Raw genomic sequence first — 15,104 nt, 5'->3', positions numbered from 1 at the left:
TGGGTTTTGGTTTGTATTACTGCATTGTTTATTTTATTTTTAATTTTCTTCCCTAGTAAAGAACTGTTATTCCTGCTCCCATATCTTTGCCTGAGAGCCCCTCTTAATTTCAAAATTATACTATTTCAGATATTATATAATTATAATTATAATATAATTCAAAATTATAATAATTCATCATTATAATAATTTGCATTTTCCATTTCAAGGGAGGCTCCTGCCTTCCTCAGCAGACACCTGGCTTTTCAAACCAAGACACAGGGCTTAAGACAGTCAGGTGTCCTTGAGTTTCAGGCCTAGAGAGGAATTGTTTTATCTGAATAAAATGGGAGAACAGCAGCTGACAGGCTGTGGAGTTTTAGAGTTATACACTAAAGCAGTACAGGAGCTGAAAAATAGAAAAGCTAAATCCTAAGGCATCACTGGTCCATCCACCCACAGGAATATTCCACAGGAAATTCTCCCTGCTGGCTGCTTGAATCCCACATCATTTCTGTGTGGATCACAGAGGTGCTGGGAATTGCTGCTCTATACAAAGATCTCTGCTAAAATGCTGCCTCAAGTAATGAAATTAAAATTCCAAATATGTCAAAGAGCAAAGATTATTTCAGGCCCCACATAAACAACAGCAAAAAATAACCCAGGAGCACAGCCTTGCTGAGTCAGGGAGCTCACGTGTTGGGCCTGTCCCAGGAAGAGCCACAGAAGATCCTGACATATCTGGCCTGGGAAAGTCCTTCAGGATCACAGGTTCCTCCCAGTGGAGCCAAATGTCCTCCAGACTGGCCCTGTAGTGGGTCTGCATTGGCAGAAAAATGGGGTGATAATTGGGCACTGAGACTGACCTGACTCTATCAGGCTTGAGACCAAACCTGTGAGGTTCCACCACCCCCTGAGCATCCCATGCCTTTTGCTTATGAACTTTCCAGCTTCCCATCATGCAGGAATTTTTCCTTCTCCTTCCCTTCTAGCACACAGAATTTTCAGGACTGGGTAGTCTTCAAAAGACCCTGGTAGGGCACTGCTGGGAACTCTAGATTTTACATTTCTTTCCATGGTAGGGCACTGCTGGGAACTCTGGATTTTACATTTCTTTCCCTGGTAGAACACTGCTGAGAACTCTGGATTTTACATTTCTTTCCCTGGTAGAACACTGCTGGGAACTCTGGATTTTGCATTTCTTTCCCTGGTAGAACACTGCTGAGAACTCTAGATTTTACATTTCTTTCCCTGGTAGGACACTGCTGGGAACTCTGGATTTTACATTTCTTTCCTTGGTAGAACACTGCTGGGATCTCTGGATTTTACATTTCTTTCCCTGGTAGGACACTGCTGGGAACTCTGGATTTTACATTTCTTTCCCTGGTAGGACACTGCTGGGAACTCTGGATTTTACATTTCTTTCCCTGGTAGAACACTGCTGGGATCTCTGGATTTTACATTTCTTTCCCTGGTAGAACACTGCTGGGAACTCTGGATTTTACATTTCTTTCCCTTGTAGAACATTGCTGAGAACTCTGGATTTTACATTTCTTTCCCTGGTAGGACACTGCTGGGAACTCTGGATTTTACATTTCTTTCCGTGGTAGAACATTGCTGGGAACTCTGGATTTTACATTTCTTTCCCTTTAGAACAGGTCCTCAATCCCTCAGGAAAGCCTCAGACTCCTGATGTTGTAGTTGAGGTGTCCAAGCAGGATTTGTGGAGCTGTACCTGGTTTCCTCTTCCCAGCCACCAGGACCTCCTCAGTTATTTAAATCTTGGGAGTTTTTCAGTATGTTTGGAAGATGAAACACAGAATTCTGTGAGTGCCAGGACAACTTTAGGCTGAAATATGTGACTTTCACCCCGGGCTGAGCAGGGATTTGCCAGCCTGGGGAACGGAGCTTTCGCTGCAGAGCAGAGCTCAGGGAGGGATTTGTGTCACTTGGCTCTGCTGGGGACACCCTGGGCACCCATTCCTGGCTGGGGGGCACGGTGACAATGAGCTGCTGGAGCTGCCTGACCCTCTGTGCTTTGATTTGCAGGCCCTGTGGGGATGGCAGCAGCTGCTGCTGTGGCAACGGGGAAGAAGAGGAAGCGGCCTCACGTTTTCGAGTCCAACCCCTCCATCAGGAAGAGGCAGCAGACTCGTTTGCTCAGGTGAGCACTCACCTGTCCCTGCCACCTCAGCGTCCTCCAGCCAGCTCTGGTGGCCTGTGTGCTCACAGCAAGTGCTGCCCAGGAGTCACCCAGCTCGGGGATTTTTTGGGAGTGTCTTTCTGGAAGCCAAGAGTTGTGTTTTAGTTTGCATTAAAGGGTTAAATTGCAGCTCTGCTCATCTCTGATTTTGTGATCACCAGGACTGACACTCTGGTGGATCCATTGTTCTGTTTTAACCCCACTGGTCACCAGCTATCTGTCACTGTGACATTGCAGGATACCCATAGTGGCTTTAGCAGAAATGGAAGCTCCTTCCATGTCCCAGCTCTGCAAAGCATTTATCTGCCTCACAAAAAAAAGTCTTTTCTGCTTGGTCAAACCATTCTGGAGATAAATTCAGTGTGTGTATATCCAAATTCCCTTTGCCATTGGACAAACCCCACACTGTGGGGTTTAGAGCATAGTTATAGGAAGAATAATCCAGGGGAGATTCCTGCCTGAGTTAAAACACTTTTTTTTGGCTTTAGGAGCTTCCTGTGGAGACAGCAGGGCTCCACAGCCCTCCAGGTGTTGCATTCCATGTGCTCTGAGGCTGTTTGCCCACCTGATGGCCCCCGAGCCACACCAGAGCCCTGGGACTGCACAGCCCTGGGGACACCACCTGAGGTTCTGGGCTCTGGAATCATCTGTGAACACTGGCTGCCACTGTTCCCTGGCTTTTGCAACAAAGCAATTCTTGCTTTTTCTGCTGTTTGGGATCTCATTGGGCAGTTAATGTTAAATTATTGGGCAGAGTTATTGCTAAATAATAATCCTTAGGACTGAACTCCCTGCCTTTTACAGCTCCATTCTGGTTTTCCCTCCTTCCCCCAACTCTGCCCTGTTTATTGCAGTGTTTCTGTTTTTATTGCAGTGTTTCTGAAGATCAAGTCTTTTTCTCCCTTGAAATACGAACAATATATTTTTAAAGAAACTGCTCAGTGAAGGAATTATTTCTTCTCCTTTCATGCAACAACTTAATTTTACTACATTAATATAATGACAAAACATATTTTTTTCCCCACTCTGACCAGTTGAACACATGTTTGTGCTTGATTTTCACCCCACTGGGAATCAAGTGGGAATTTCAAACCCCTGGCTGTGGGATCTGTGTGTAGCTTGTGGTGCTTTTTGGCAACCTCAGGTCCTGAAATGACCAGGACAGGGACTGAGCTGTCACCTCACAGAGTGCTCAAGTTTTCTGGGGAAAACACTGCTTCTTTCTTGCTTTTGGAGTTTCTGCCAGCACTTCTGACTCTTGCACTGCTTAAAAGGGAATAAGAGGCAGAAAATATCCAGTGGAACGTTTTAATTCTGAAGGGAGTTGCTGGTGGGGCAGGTGTTGGGACACCTGGGTTCCCTGTGCTGAGCTGTTGCAATATTCCCAGTTCTTGCCTGTCCTGTAGCTTGAATTCCTACAGATCTGGTTTGAGCAGGACTTTGGTGCTGGAGAATTGCACTGCTATGATCTGGATGTAAAACAACCTCTGTCTGCAGGCCTCTTTTGATGAATCATTCAGGTGCTTCAACAAAACACAAGTTTTGTGTTGCCAAGACAGAGTGGAAGTGCAGACTCTCGCTGCCCCAGCTTTGCTGCTCTGGTGATTTCTCTTTTTACATCAATGAGAAAAGGAGAGAGGGGAGAATAATTGACATTTGAGCTGCTGGGTGACTGCAGGGAGCACAGCAGGCCTGTGGAACAGAGGAATAAACTCAATATGTGGCCAAGCTGAGCAGCTGGGGCTCCGTTTCTCACCTGCTTTGTGAAAGGGAGCTGGAAGTCAGAGGGGCTGTGTTTCTGCAGGGCTTTCAGCTGATGCCCATTCCCTGGTTTTGCCCTGTTTCAGGAAGCTCCGGGCCACGCTGGATGAGTACACCACCAGAGTGGGGCAGCAGGCCATCGTCCTGTGCATCTCACCCTCCAAACCCAACCCTGTCTTCAAAGTATTCGGTGCTGCACCCTTGGAGAACGTGGTAGGTGTCCCTGGGAAAGTGAGGAAAGAAATTCCTCACCTTCCCTGCAGATTTTGTTCTGCTCAGGGCAGCCTTGGAAGCCTGGTAGGGATCTGAAGGGTAATTTAAAAAACCCTGGAAAATAGAGTTTAGGTTTTATGGAATACAGTGCTGGACCTGGTTGAGTCAGTGATTTCAAAGATCTTTTCCAGCCCTAATGTTCCTGTGATACCCTGACATGAGGGCAGCACTGAGGTCCTCTCTTCACTGCAAGAATGGTTGCCTGGCACATCTCACCAGGGGAGAATATCCTGAATTAAAAATCAGAGGGAACATGTCATGATCACAGAATCCCAGAACCCCTGAGGTTGGAAAAGACCTCCAGGATCATTGAGACCAAGGTGTCAAAGCCCCACTTTGTCCCTAACCCAGAGATCTGAGTGCCACATCTAGGAATTCTTGGACACCTCCAGGGAAGGGCACTCCAAAGCTCCCTGGGCAGCCCCTGCCAAGGCCTGTTCCCCCTTTCCATGGGGAAATTCCTGCTGATTCCACCCTGAGCTCCCCTGGCCCAGGCTGAGGCCGTTCCCTCTCCTCCTGTCCCTGTTCCCTGGAGCACAGCCCGACCCCCCCGGCTGTCCCCTCCTGGCAGGGACTTGTGCAGAGCCACAAGGTCCCCCCTGAGCCTCTTCTTCTCCAGACTAAACCCTGAAAAATGACATGTTTAAACTCAGCTCTGCTCTCTTCACCTTATTGCAGACCCTGCCCAGGACAAGTTCTACCCTCAGAACTTTTCCTTTCATCCCACAAATTCTTCCCTTGCCAGTGTTACTGCGAGTTTCATCAGCAGCTCTTCCATAGGGCCGAGTCTCAAAGGGCTGCTGGGTGTTTCCTGCCAGCTGTGCCACTGTTTGCTCCTCTCCTGGTGCTGCTCACCTTGTTTACCTGAGCCTAACAACTCCCCACAGGTACGCAAGTACAAGAGCACCATCCTGGAAGACCTGGAGTCGGCGCTGGCCGAGCACGCCCCGGCCCCTCAGGAGGTCAACTCAGAGCTGCCACCCCTCACCATCGATGGCATCCCCGTCTCCGTGGACAAGATGACCCAGGTGAGTGGACAGATGACCCAGGTGAGCAGCCACCCGTGGCAGAGGCAGGGGAACAGAGGGGTGTTTGGCATCTTGCAGTCTCATCCTGTTGTTTTGTGTGGCTGCCTCTCCAGGGGATGCTCTGATCTCTCTCCCCTGGGGCTCTAACAGCTCGGGTTGTGGTTGGGTGTGGAGCTTTGTTGGTGGTGCTGATTTTCTCCATGAACAAAAATGGTGTGGAGAGCTCAGGCTGCTGGGAGCATTCCCTTTGGAGCTGGTTTTGGGACCTCAGAAACTGGAAACAGGGAAAATGTTTGTTCCGTGCTTTGCCACAATCTTTAAGCACCAAGGTTGGGAAAGTCACTCGTGGACACCTTCCTGTGTCCTGTAGTTCATTCCCTCCTCTGTTTCTTGCTGTGGATTGGAGCAGAGGGGAGTTTGCCAAAGGTTCAACCCCAGATCAGACCCTGAGTGAGATATTTTTGTTGGAGCTTTGTTAGTGATGCTGATTTTCTCCATGAAAAGAAAGAAATGGTGTGGAGAGCTCAGACTGCTGGGAGCATTCCCTTTGGAGCTGGTTTTGGGACCTCAGAAAGTGGAAACAGAGGAAATTTCCCTATTCCCTGTTTGTTCCATGCTTTGCCACAGTCTTTAAGCACCAAGGTTGGGAAGGTCACTCGTGGACAGTTTTCTGTTTCCTGTAGCTCATTCCCTCCTCTGTTTCTTGCTGTGGCTTGGAGCAGAGGGGAGTTTAACCCCAGATCAGATCCTAAGTGGGATATTTTTGTTGGAGACAGGGAATTATCTGCCCTGGGCATGTGGGAGATTCCTTTTCTCTCCAGGTCCAGCCGCTTGCTGACCTCACTGCTGGGAGAAAGTGGAGGGGACTCCTCAGGGAAGCTTCATCTGGAGGGAAATCTCCTTCCCAGGGATGCAGGACCTGAATTCAGGCAGGTGTGTCCTGCAGGAGGCTCTGGGTACACCCAGCCTGAGGCACCACAACGAGTTTTAAACGCTGAAAGGCAATTTTTTTCCGAGGGAGTAGCAAGATGGAAAGGGCAGCACACAAAGAGGTCAGAGCAGAGCAAAGATGTGCAGATTTTTCAGTGCTCTGCAGAGGTCACACCCTGCTCAAAGCACCATTTCCATTTCTTAGTGGAATCAGACAAGCTCACACTCTTAGTAAAATTTTATTGTGCTTTGGCTGGTACAGATCATTTTCCCAATCCCTGACAAATAAGACAAAAACTATTTCTTGGATTTTTAAACTCCTGTGAAAGGTGGCACCTGCAGGAGCTGCTCATGGCAGCTTTTGTTGTGTACCAGGAGCAGTTCCCCATGGAAATGTTTCTCTCCTCCTGGTCCTGCAGGGCCTTTGCTCAGCCAGCCCAAAGTGCTGATGTAGAACCTCTTCTTTCAAATCCTCTCCTGCTGCTCCATGGCAGAAAAACAAGGATCTTTTTAGGAATGGCCCTCATCGTTCCAGCACAGTGAGGTAGCTCAGAAGAGCTTTGTGGAAAGGTTTCTCCTGAGCTGGGCACAGAGGTGCCATCATTTATGGTGGGAATCTTGATTCCCAGAGCTTCCACTATAATTATTTGTATTTTCTAGTAAAAAAATCAGTGTGTTGTTTTTTTTTTTTTTTTTTTTAGCTAAGTTGCACAAAACCCCATGGAAAACTGGAACAAAAATAAATATAAATGTAATTAGGATGGCAAGGACTGGAAAAATGAGGCCTCTGCTTTCAGCAGGTGACAGCAGGCAGGTGTAGAGGTGTCATCAGTGAGGAGGTGAAAATAATTCTCCTTTTAATTGCTCTGCTTCCCCAGTGGTCTGGAGGGAAATGAAGCCTTTATTTGCCTGGGCAAAGATGTTTCTCTAACCTTGGGAATGGAGAGTATCACCCACCTGGTCTGGGCAGGAAAACCTGTGTTGCAGTGGGATTTTCAGCCTTCACAGAGGGGGATCTTGGTGCTTTCTGGACTTTGGTGACAGCTGAGTTTGCCCCTCACCTTGTTCTCAGCTGCTCGTTGATGTGATTGAGGAGTAAAATTGGGTAATCTGAGCTTAACCAAGCTGAGCTCAGTGCTTCAGTCAGCTCTCACTGGTTTATGAAGAGGTGATTTGTCCTTTAAGCTGATTTTTTTTTTAAGCCCCTGTGATTTATAACTTGCTTGTAGGAGGCAGTAAAAGCTTTTCTGGCTCCTACAGGCCAGAAAAAACTTTATAAAGTTTTTGAAAGACCATCATGGTGCCCGTTCCCCTCCTGAGAGCTGCATTGCTGCTCTCCCAGCTGGTCCCTGGCACAGAATCCTTGCTGGAATCAGCTCCCATGCAGCTGAGCAATAGCCTGGATGGTTTTCTGGTTTCCCAGCTCTGGGAAGTGCAGCAGGGATGGATTCAGGGATAGGTGTTCCCTTCCAGCTCTGGTGCAGTTGCTGTTTTTCCCTCTCCCACTTCCAGGTGCAGCCGGGGTCCTGCATGGACTCGACTTTGCAGAGATCCCAAGGCTGTGCTCTGGGGATGTGTAGAAAATTCCCAGCCACAGGTTTTGCTCTCTTCTAGAAACCACTTCCCTTGGTGTTTGCAGCTCTGGAGAGCAGTTGGAATACAGCTGGCTGTGCTTTGGGCTGTTGCATTTGGGATTGGGATAGCTCAATACCATTAATTCTCGAATTTGATGTTAAAAGTGGAAACACTGAGCCTGTGTGAAAGAAGTGGCAAAGAAACATTCCTCACAGTCTGTCCCAAATCCATCCTGGGGGTTCCCTGAGTCCTTTCCAAGGGCACAAACTGGAAGGTGCCACTGGGTTTTCCCAGAAGATATTTGATTTTTGGGTGTGTCTGGATGGTGCCAGCAGAACGTGGCTCCTGCAGGTGAGTGTCCCCCTGTGTCCCCAGGGGTGTGGGGGACATCACCTGTGGCCCAGCCCAGCCTCGTTAGGGCACTAATTAGCCAAGTCCTCTCTGCTGACAGAGCTGCTGATTGTCTCCCCGTGGATTAAAACAAACCCTCCTTAACAAGTACCTTGAGTAGCTTGAGCCCTGAACTGCTGGAGCAGTAATTGATGCACTGGAACAAGGAGCACTGCTGATGGCAGGGAAGAGCTTTAACTGTTTTTGCACCGGCCCTAAATGCTGAAAATTTTAAACTTTCTGTACTAAAAAAAACTCTAATCCCCAAAAGAATCCCACATTTAACCTAAAGCCATAAACCAGAATTGTTAATAACACTAAAATTACAAGGGTGTAGTTAATTAAAAGTGTGTAATATCATGAAGTAAAAAACCTACAGTCTAAAAAAATATATATCATTTAAAATATATATTAATATATATTAATATAATATATGTTATAACATATATTATTCAAAATATAATATATATAAAACAAAATAGAAGTTTTAAAACAAAAACTATTCCTTCTTCCTTCTTCTCCATAAGCTTAAATAGTATTTTATAACTAAACAAAAAAATCCACATTACAAAGTTCAAGTAATTAAGTTAAAAATAAAAATAATTTAAGTATAATTTCTTAATTAAGTAGTTTAATCTTAAAAAACCTTATACAAAAATAGTTAACCATTTTGTGACTTAGTAATACAATACTATAAACAGAACTATATTAAATATGCATTATAAATATTATAAATAATATATTATAAATAAATATATTATTAATATAATTTATAATATGAATAAAAAATAACAAGCATCTAAACCTAAACACAAAATACCATCTCTAACACTTCAATCCAAACCTAAACAAAATCAACCCCAAACAAACAAACAAAAAAAAAAACAACCAAAAAACAAACCAAACCAAAAACCAGCAGCAGCTCCAAAAAAGCTTGCTGCTCCCAGGTTTATTTTAATTAATTATTGAGCAGAGTTACTGCTAAATATTAATCCTTGGGATTGAACTCCCTGCCTTTACAGCTCCATTCTGGTTTTCCCTCCTTCCCCCAGCTCTGCTCAGCCCTGTTTATTGCAGTGTTGAACAAATCCTTTTCTCTCTTGGGCTATCTATGAATACAATGTATTTTTAAAGAAACTGCTTTCTGGAGGAATTATTTCTTCTCCCTTCGCCAGGCTTCGTCCAGGGAACCTGGAGCATGTCAGGGTGGCCCTGCAGTGGAAGGTGGATCATGGACAGGCTGGGAAAAAGGTGCTTTAGGGCTTATTCCATGTGGAAGGTGGAAAAGGCAGCTTGAAATGAGATCATGGACAGCTTGGAGCCAAGGGATGCCACATCCAGGCTCTGTCCAGAGAGGGGAGTGGAGCTGGAGCACAGGGATGGCCTTGGCAGTTCTGGGGAACTTAAAGGTCTTTTCTAACTGAAATGACTCCATGGCTATATGAAATAATCTGCTCTGAAGTGATGCAGGGAGCTGCTCCTAATTGCAGTTTTTAAACTCTAAATGTGATTTCCTCTGACATAAGGAGAGCTCTCCCCTTCCTGCTCTGCTCTGCACCTGAGCCAGCCTTTTCCTGGTGCTTCAAGGAGTCCCTGGTACAAAACCAATCTTGTCACAAAACCCTGTGTGAATTCTTTATTTCTTTTGGCAGGACAGGGCTGGAGAAGTGTGAGATTGTGGTTTCCACATTTCAGCAGTCACTGAAGCTGCATCCCCTTGCAGCACCTCTGTAAATGATACATCAGCTCATGTCTGAGCTCCTGCCACTGTAGGGACACTGAGTGTGGGGTTTTTCGTAGGTTATTGTGATTTATTTTTTGTTTTTCCATTTCAGGTTGGCTCATCCTCTTCCTAGTAGTGTTTGATTTGTTAAGTGTCAATACAATGGTTGTGCCTTGGTGTTGTAATTTTGTTTTGGCTGATTTAATTTTGTTTCTTCTCTTCCACCTGCTGCCAAGCTGAGTCCTGGGAGAAGATGGCAAAGTATTGTCCACCTTCCTTGGGTTTTCAGGCCTCTTCCTGTTGATGGCTCCAACAGGATGGAAGCTGAACACAATAATTGCGTACAACGTCCCTCAAAACCACCCGAGATGTGAATTCCTAAACACCTCAAACTTTTGTGTGTTCCAGGCACAGCTGAGAGCCTTCATCCCCGAGATGCTGAAGTATTCCACGGGTCGTGGGAAGCCAGGCTGGGGCAAGGAGAGCTGCAAGCCCATCTGGTGGCCCGAGGACATTCCGTGGGCCAACGTCCGCAGCGACGTCCGCACGGAGGAGCAGAAGCAGCGGGTGGGTGTCTCCCTGTCTGCCTCCAAATGGAGCACAGGGGATGCAGGCTGGTTTTTGGCAGTGGTTTTTGCCTTGAGGGACAGAAGAAAGGGTCTGTGTCGTGGCCTCCTGAAGGAGGGAAGGGATGCTGTCCTGTTCAGAGCAGCAGGGAGCCTTGTGCTTAAAGGAAGGAGCCGTGGATGTGCAGTGGAGCCGGGGAAAATGAGAGAACTGGGTGAAAAAGTAAGGTTTCTACCAACCTGTCACAGAGATAATCAAAGGAAGCCACCGTGGTGGGCAGGCAGGAGGACCTGTGTGGGCTGGTTCAGGGCTGCTTGGGTGGGAAGGCTGGAAATGGTGCTGTGGCAGCATTTTGGTGCTTTCCCAAATCACCGTGGTTTTCTGCTTGGAGTCACAGAATGTTTGGGTTGCAAGGGCCCTGTTAAAAGTCTTCTCATTCAACCCCTGCACTGAGCAGGGACATCTTCACTGGATCAGAAGGCTTTCCAGGGTGATTCCTTGGGGAGAGGAGGGGATGAGCAGAGGGAGGTTCAATATTGGGATTGTTCATTTGCGAATCCTTGCAAACCACCCGACGAAGCCCAGTGAGGACAAACCTGCAAATCCCAGCGCTGAGCTGGTTCAGAACACCTCCCTGGGCTGACTGTCCCCTGTTCCCTCCTGCTGGAAGGTGTCCTGGACCCAGGCCCTGAGGACCATCGTGAAGAACTGCTACAAGCAGCACGGGCGCGAGGACCTGCTCTACGCCTTCGAGGACCAGCAGACCCCGCAGACCACGACCACGCACAGCATCGCCCACCTGGTGCCCTCCCAGACCGTGGTACAAACCTTCAGCAACCCCGACGGCACCGTGTCCCTCATCCAGGTGAGAGCAGCCCCCTGGCTCCTCCATTTCCAGCACCATTTAAACCACCAGGAGGTGGCTGGAGGAAACTCAGGAGCTAAACTTGTCCTTCAGGAATTTCGTCCTTATCATGTCTTACCCCACAACAAAGATCCATCCTCTCCTCTCTCTTCCCAGCTCCCACCCCTTGTCCAGTGCAAGGATTTCTGTGATGTGGTCAGAAAAATTCAGGGGTTTGACCCAAGATTAGTGAACCTTCTTGGAACAAATCCAGTCCCTGGTGCTGCCACACAACACCTGTAATGGCAATGGGAGGAGAGGTGGTGGAACTGCCTTCCTTTAAGGGTATGAAATGTAGTTTAATCAGCTGCATTTCAGGTATTATATACATAAATCATCTATCTAATACATATTATATATGTATATAAATTATATATATATATAATATACATATTACATAAAAGTATATGTTATATATTATATAATACATTATATATATTATAGATAGATATATAGATAGATAGATCAGGTATTTCTGTGCCCCAGGTCTTTATCTGACACTTCAAGTGTATCATATTCCATACAAACACCAAATACATATATATATATATGTATGAATATAAAATATATATTTTATATTTATATAAAAATATATATAGATCAGGTATTTCTGTGTCCCAGCTCTTTATCTGACACCTGAAGTGTATTATATTTATTACAAACACCAAATACATATATTATATATGTAAAATATATATTTTAATAGATCTATTTTTTAATATAGATATATATATGTATCTATATTAAAATGTATATATCTAGATATAGATCAAGTATTTCTGTGCTCCAGGTCTTCATCTGACACCTGAAGTGTATTACATTTTTTACAAACACCAAATACATATTTGTCCCCATGGAATAGGATTCCTCTCACACTGTTCTTAGCTCAGTGCTGTTTTCCCTGTGTTCCCTGTGAGGGAAGGCAGATTCTGGCAGCTCAGGATGTCAAAAAAAATTAGGTTTTCTCTTGAAACTTCCCACAAATTCCTTGTGGGGGTGAGAATTGAATCTCAGTTTCCCCTGTGCCTCCAAACCAGCACTGGTGGTGGTTCCTAACCAAGCCCAGCACTTTGTCCCCCTTGAGCATCACATTTTTAGTCAAGTCTCAGACATACTTTTCTCAGACAGATAAAAGCTGGGTGTTTGAGTAGGGTTTTTTTCCCAAATGAAGCTTTTCAGTGGCTGTCACAGTTTTCTGTTCCCCCACCAAGGCCCAGGTGGTTCTCTTTGCTCACCTGTCCATACGATCTCCCTTTGACTGGTGTCCTTTCAGGTGCTGGACACCTGAGATCCCATTGACTCCCTGCATTTATATTTAATGCTCCTCAGAGACAAAGCTGCCCATCTCCCTGCCTTTGTCCTTTCCCAGCTGTTAAATGGGGAAAAGATCATTTCCAAAGGGGTATTGAGGAGGAGCTCACGTTTGCCAAGGTGCCTGGAGATGAGACCCAGGGAATGGGGAGCAAGGAGGGCGTGCAGGGAATTGTGAGCCAGTGCTGGTGGGTGGGAGAAGGGAGTTGGCTCCACCATGCTCCCTCAGCTGCTCTTCCTGAGGCTGGGAGACTGCTGAGGCCTTCAGGGACATAGGGACAGCACGTGGGATGTGCAAAACTTGGTTCCAGTCTGGAAGCTGCCATGGATTAACATGGCTCCAACTTGGGATTTCCTCCCCGCTGGGGAGAGCTCCGTGTTTTCCGTGAGCTCTGCAATTACAATTAGTCACAGAATCATGGAATATGAGGGAGTTGGAATGGACCTTAAAGATCCTGTCATTGCCATGGGCAGGGACACCTTCCACCATCCCAGGCTGCTCCAAGCCCTGTCCAGCCTGGCCTTGGGCACTTCCAGGGGTGGGACACCCACAAGCTCTCTCACAGTAAATTCCTTTATTCTTTTCAATCTGCCAGCGTGTGAGCCCCCCTTTTCCCCAGCCTGTGGACACTTCCTGCGGTAACCCCGCGTTCTTTTCTCCTGCACAGGTTGGCACGGGTGCCACGGTGGCCACGCTGGCCGACGCCTCCGAGCTGCCCACCACGGTGACCGTGGCACAGGTCAATTACTCTGCAGTGGCTGACGGAGAGGTGAGCGGCTCGGGGGGCACCTGCGGGGCCTGGCCGAGCCCCAGCGCTCGCAGCAAGCGCCGGCCTGGCACACAGGGGCTGGCACACAGCAGGGAAAATATATAATATAATATATATAATATAATATATAAAAAAGACATATATTATATATTTTTACATATAATGATATATAATATTATGTGTATAATTATATATATTATATATATATATATTTATATATATTTATATATATATATATATAAAATTGTGTTTGCAGAATCCTGAGCCAAAATAGCAATTCAGCACTTTCTGTATAAAAAATATAAATTACATTATAATATAAATGATAAATAGAAATTATATTATAAATATAAATTTTAAATAGAAATTATATTATATATATATATAGATATATAATTCCACAATTATTGTAGAAGCCTTAGGTCTGAATTTTGGGTTTTTTTTTTATATATACATCCTATAGATTTATTATTTAGGTTTTTTTTTTAGGCATTTCCATGCCTAAATCTGAACGCTCAAAATTGCAACCATTTATTTTTCCCTTTTTTTAAAATCAAATCCTACATTAAAAAATATATTTCTTTCTCTGGGCTTAAGAAACATTCCCTTAAAATCATAGAGAATTTTTTTTTTCCCTTGTGGCTTCGCAGTGACCTTGAAGCACTTTGCAGCTGCTTTGGGCTTTCCAAGAGCCACTTTTGTCTCCTGAGAGCTGCAGGAAATCCTCCAAAGGCACAAATAAGGCTGAGTGGGGCTCACCTGGTTTAGGGAAGGTGTCCCTGTCCTGGTCTGGATGGGTTTAAGGTCCTTTTACACCCTTTTAGCTGTGGAATCTCAGCAGCTCAGCCTTTCTGGAGACAGTCCCAGCTTCTTTTCCTTCTTTCCTTACCCCATCCCCGTTCTGGAACTCCTTGGGCACCTTTGCAGGGCATCACTGGGATCTCCCCACCCACAGCTGCTCCCTCCCTCTCCATCCTGTGTTGGGATTGACCTTTACCCAAAGGCAGCGAAGCTTTCCTCCTGCAAAATTTTACCTGGAGCCTCAGATCACCCCTGGTTTTATGGATTTTTTAACCATCTCCATCCCAACAAATTGAGGTGGTTTTTTCATCACCCCCTACAGCATTTTTGTTTTTGTTTCAGAAGTTGGGGAGTGTCCTAAGATGTTTATGGGGATGGAGGTGGAGGGGGATTTCCACCTTGCAAAGCAGCCAGTAGGATTTGGCAGCAGATCCTCTGCTTGTTTGGTCCAATGTTTTTAGTTCTCATCCTGGTGGATTTTGGCCATGTAATCATTATCTGTGAAGCTCCACGTGAAGATATGGGGGAAAATGAGCAACAGGGTGAACTTTAGGTAATATGAAAATCATCTGTGAGAAGGTCTGGAGTTAGGGAATTTTAAATACCTGGGATAAATGAACATTTCCTGCCACTGTCATCTTTTATTGAGCAATATGGCTCAATCCCATCCGAGGTCACAGGTGCTGTCCACATAATCCTGGATGGAAACAGGGACCAATCCCCAAAAGTGCAAATAGAAACAGGGAGGAAAACACAGCCCGTTTCCCTGAGGGATGTGATTTGTGCTGGGGCTCCAGCACTGCAGAAACACAGAATCCCAGAACAGTTGGGATTGGAAGGGACCTTTGGGAATCCTCCAGTCCAGGGCAGGGTCACCCGGAGCAGGTGG

The 15,104-nt window shown here is 46.0% G+C and overlaps 1 protein-coding gene across 2 annotated transcripts in view; it reads left to right on the top strand.

The window, feature by feature from the left end:
* The window catches only part of NRF1 (nuclear respiratory factor 1), a 56,240-nt gene that overhangs the window by 15,150 nt on the left and 25,986 nt on the right, over positions 1-15,104 (top strand). For both annotated transcript variants that reach the window (XM_041470188.1, XM_041470187.1), the window contains 6 exons: positions 2,029-2,143; positions 4,030-4,156; positions 5,104-5,244; positions 10,271-10,429; positions 11,100-11,294; positions 13,313-13,414. In XM_041470188.1, the coding sequence (XP_041326122.1) occupies positions 2,029-2,143; positions 4,030-4,156; positions 5,104-5,244; positions 10,271-10,429; positions 11,100-11,294; positions 13,313-13,414 (839 nt within the window). The remainder of the gene's footprint in view (positions 1-2,028; positions 2,144-4,029; positions 4,157-5,103; positions 5,245-10,270; positions 10,430-11,099; positions 11,295-13,312; positions 13,415-15,104) is intronic.

Source organism: Pyrgilauda ruficollis, unplaced genomic scaffold (genome assembly GCF_017590135.1).
Source record: "Pyrgilauda ruficollis isolate IOZ18807 unplaced genomic scaffold, ASM1759013v1 scaffold241, whole genome shotgun sequence".
Classification (NCBI taxonomy): Eukaryota; Metazoa; Chordata; class Aves; order Passeriformes; family Passeridae; genus Pyrgilauda; species Pyrgilauda ruficollis.
This window is presented reverse-complemented; position numbering and strand designations above follow the sequence as displayed.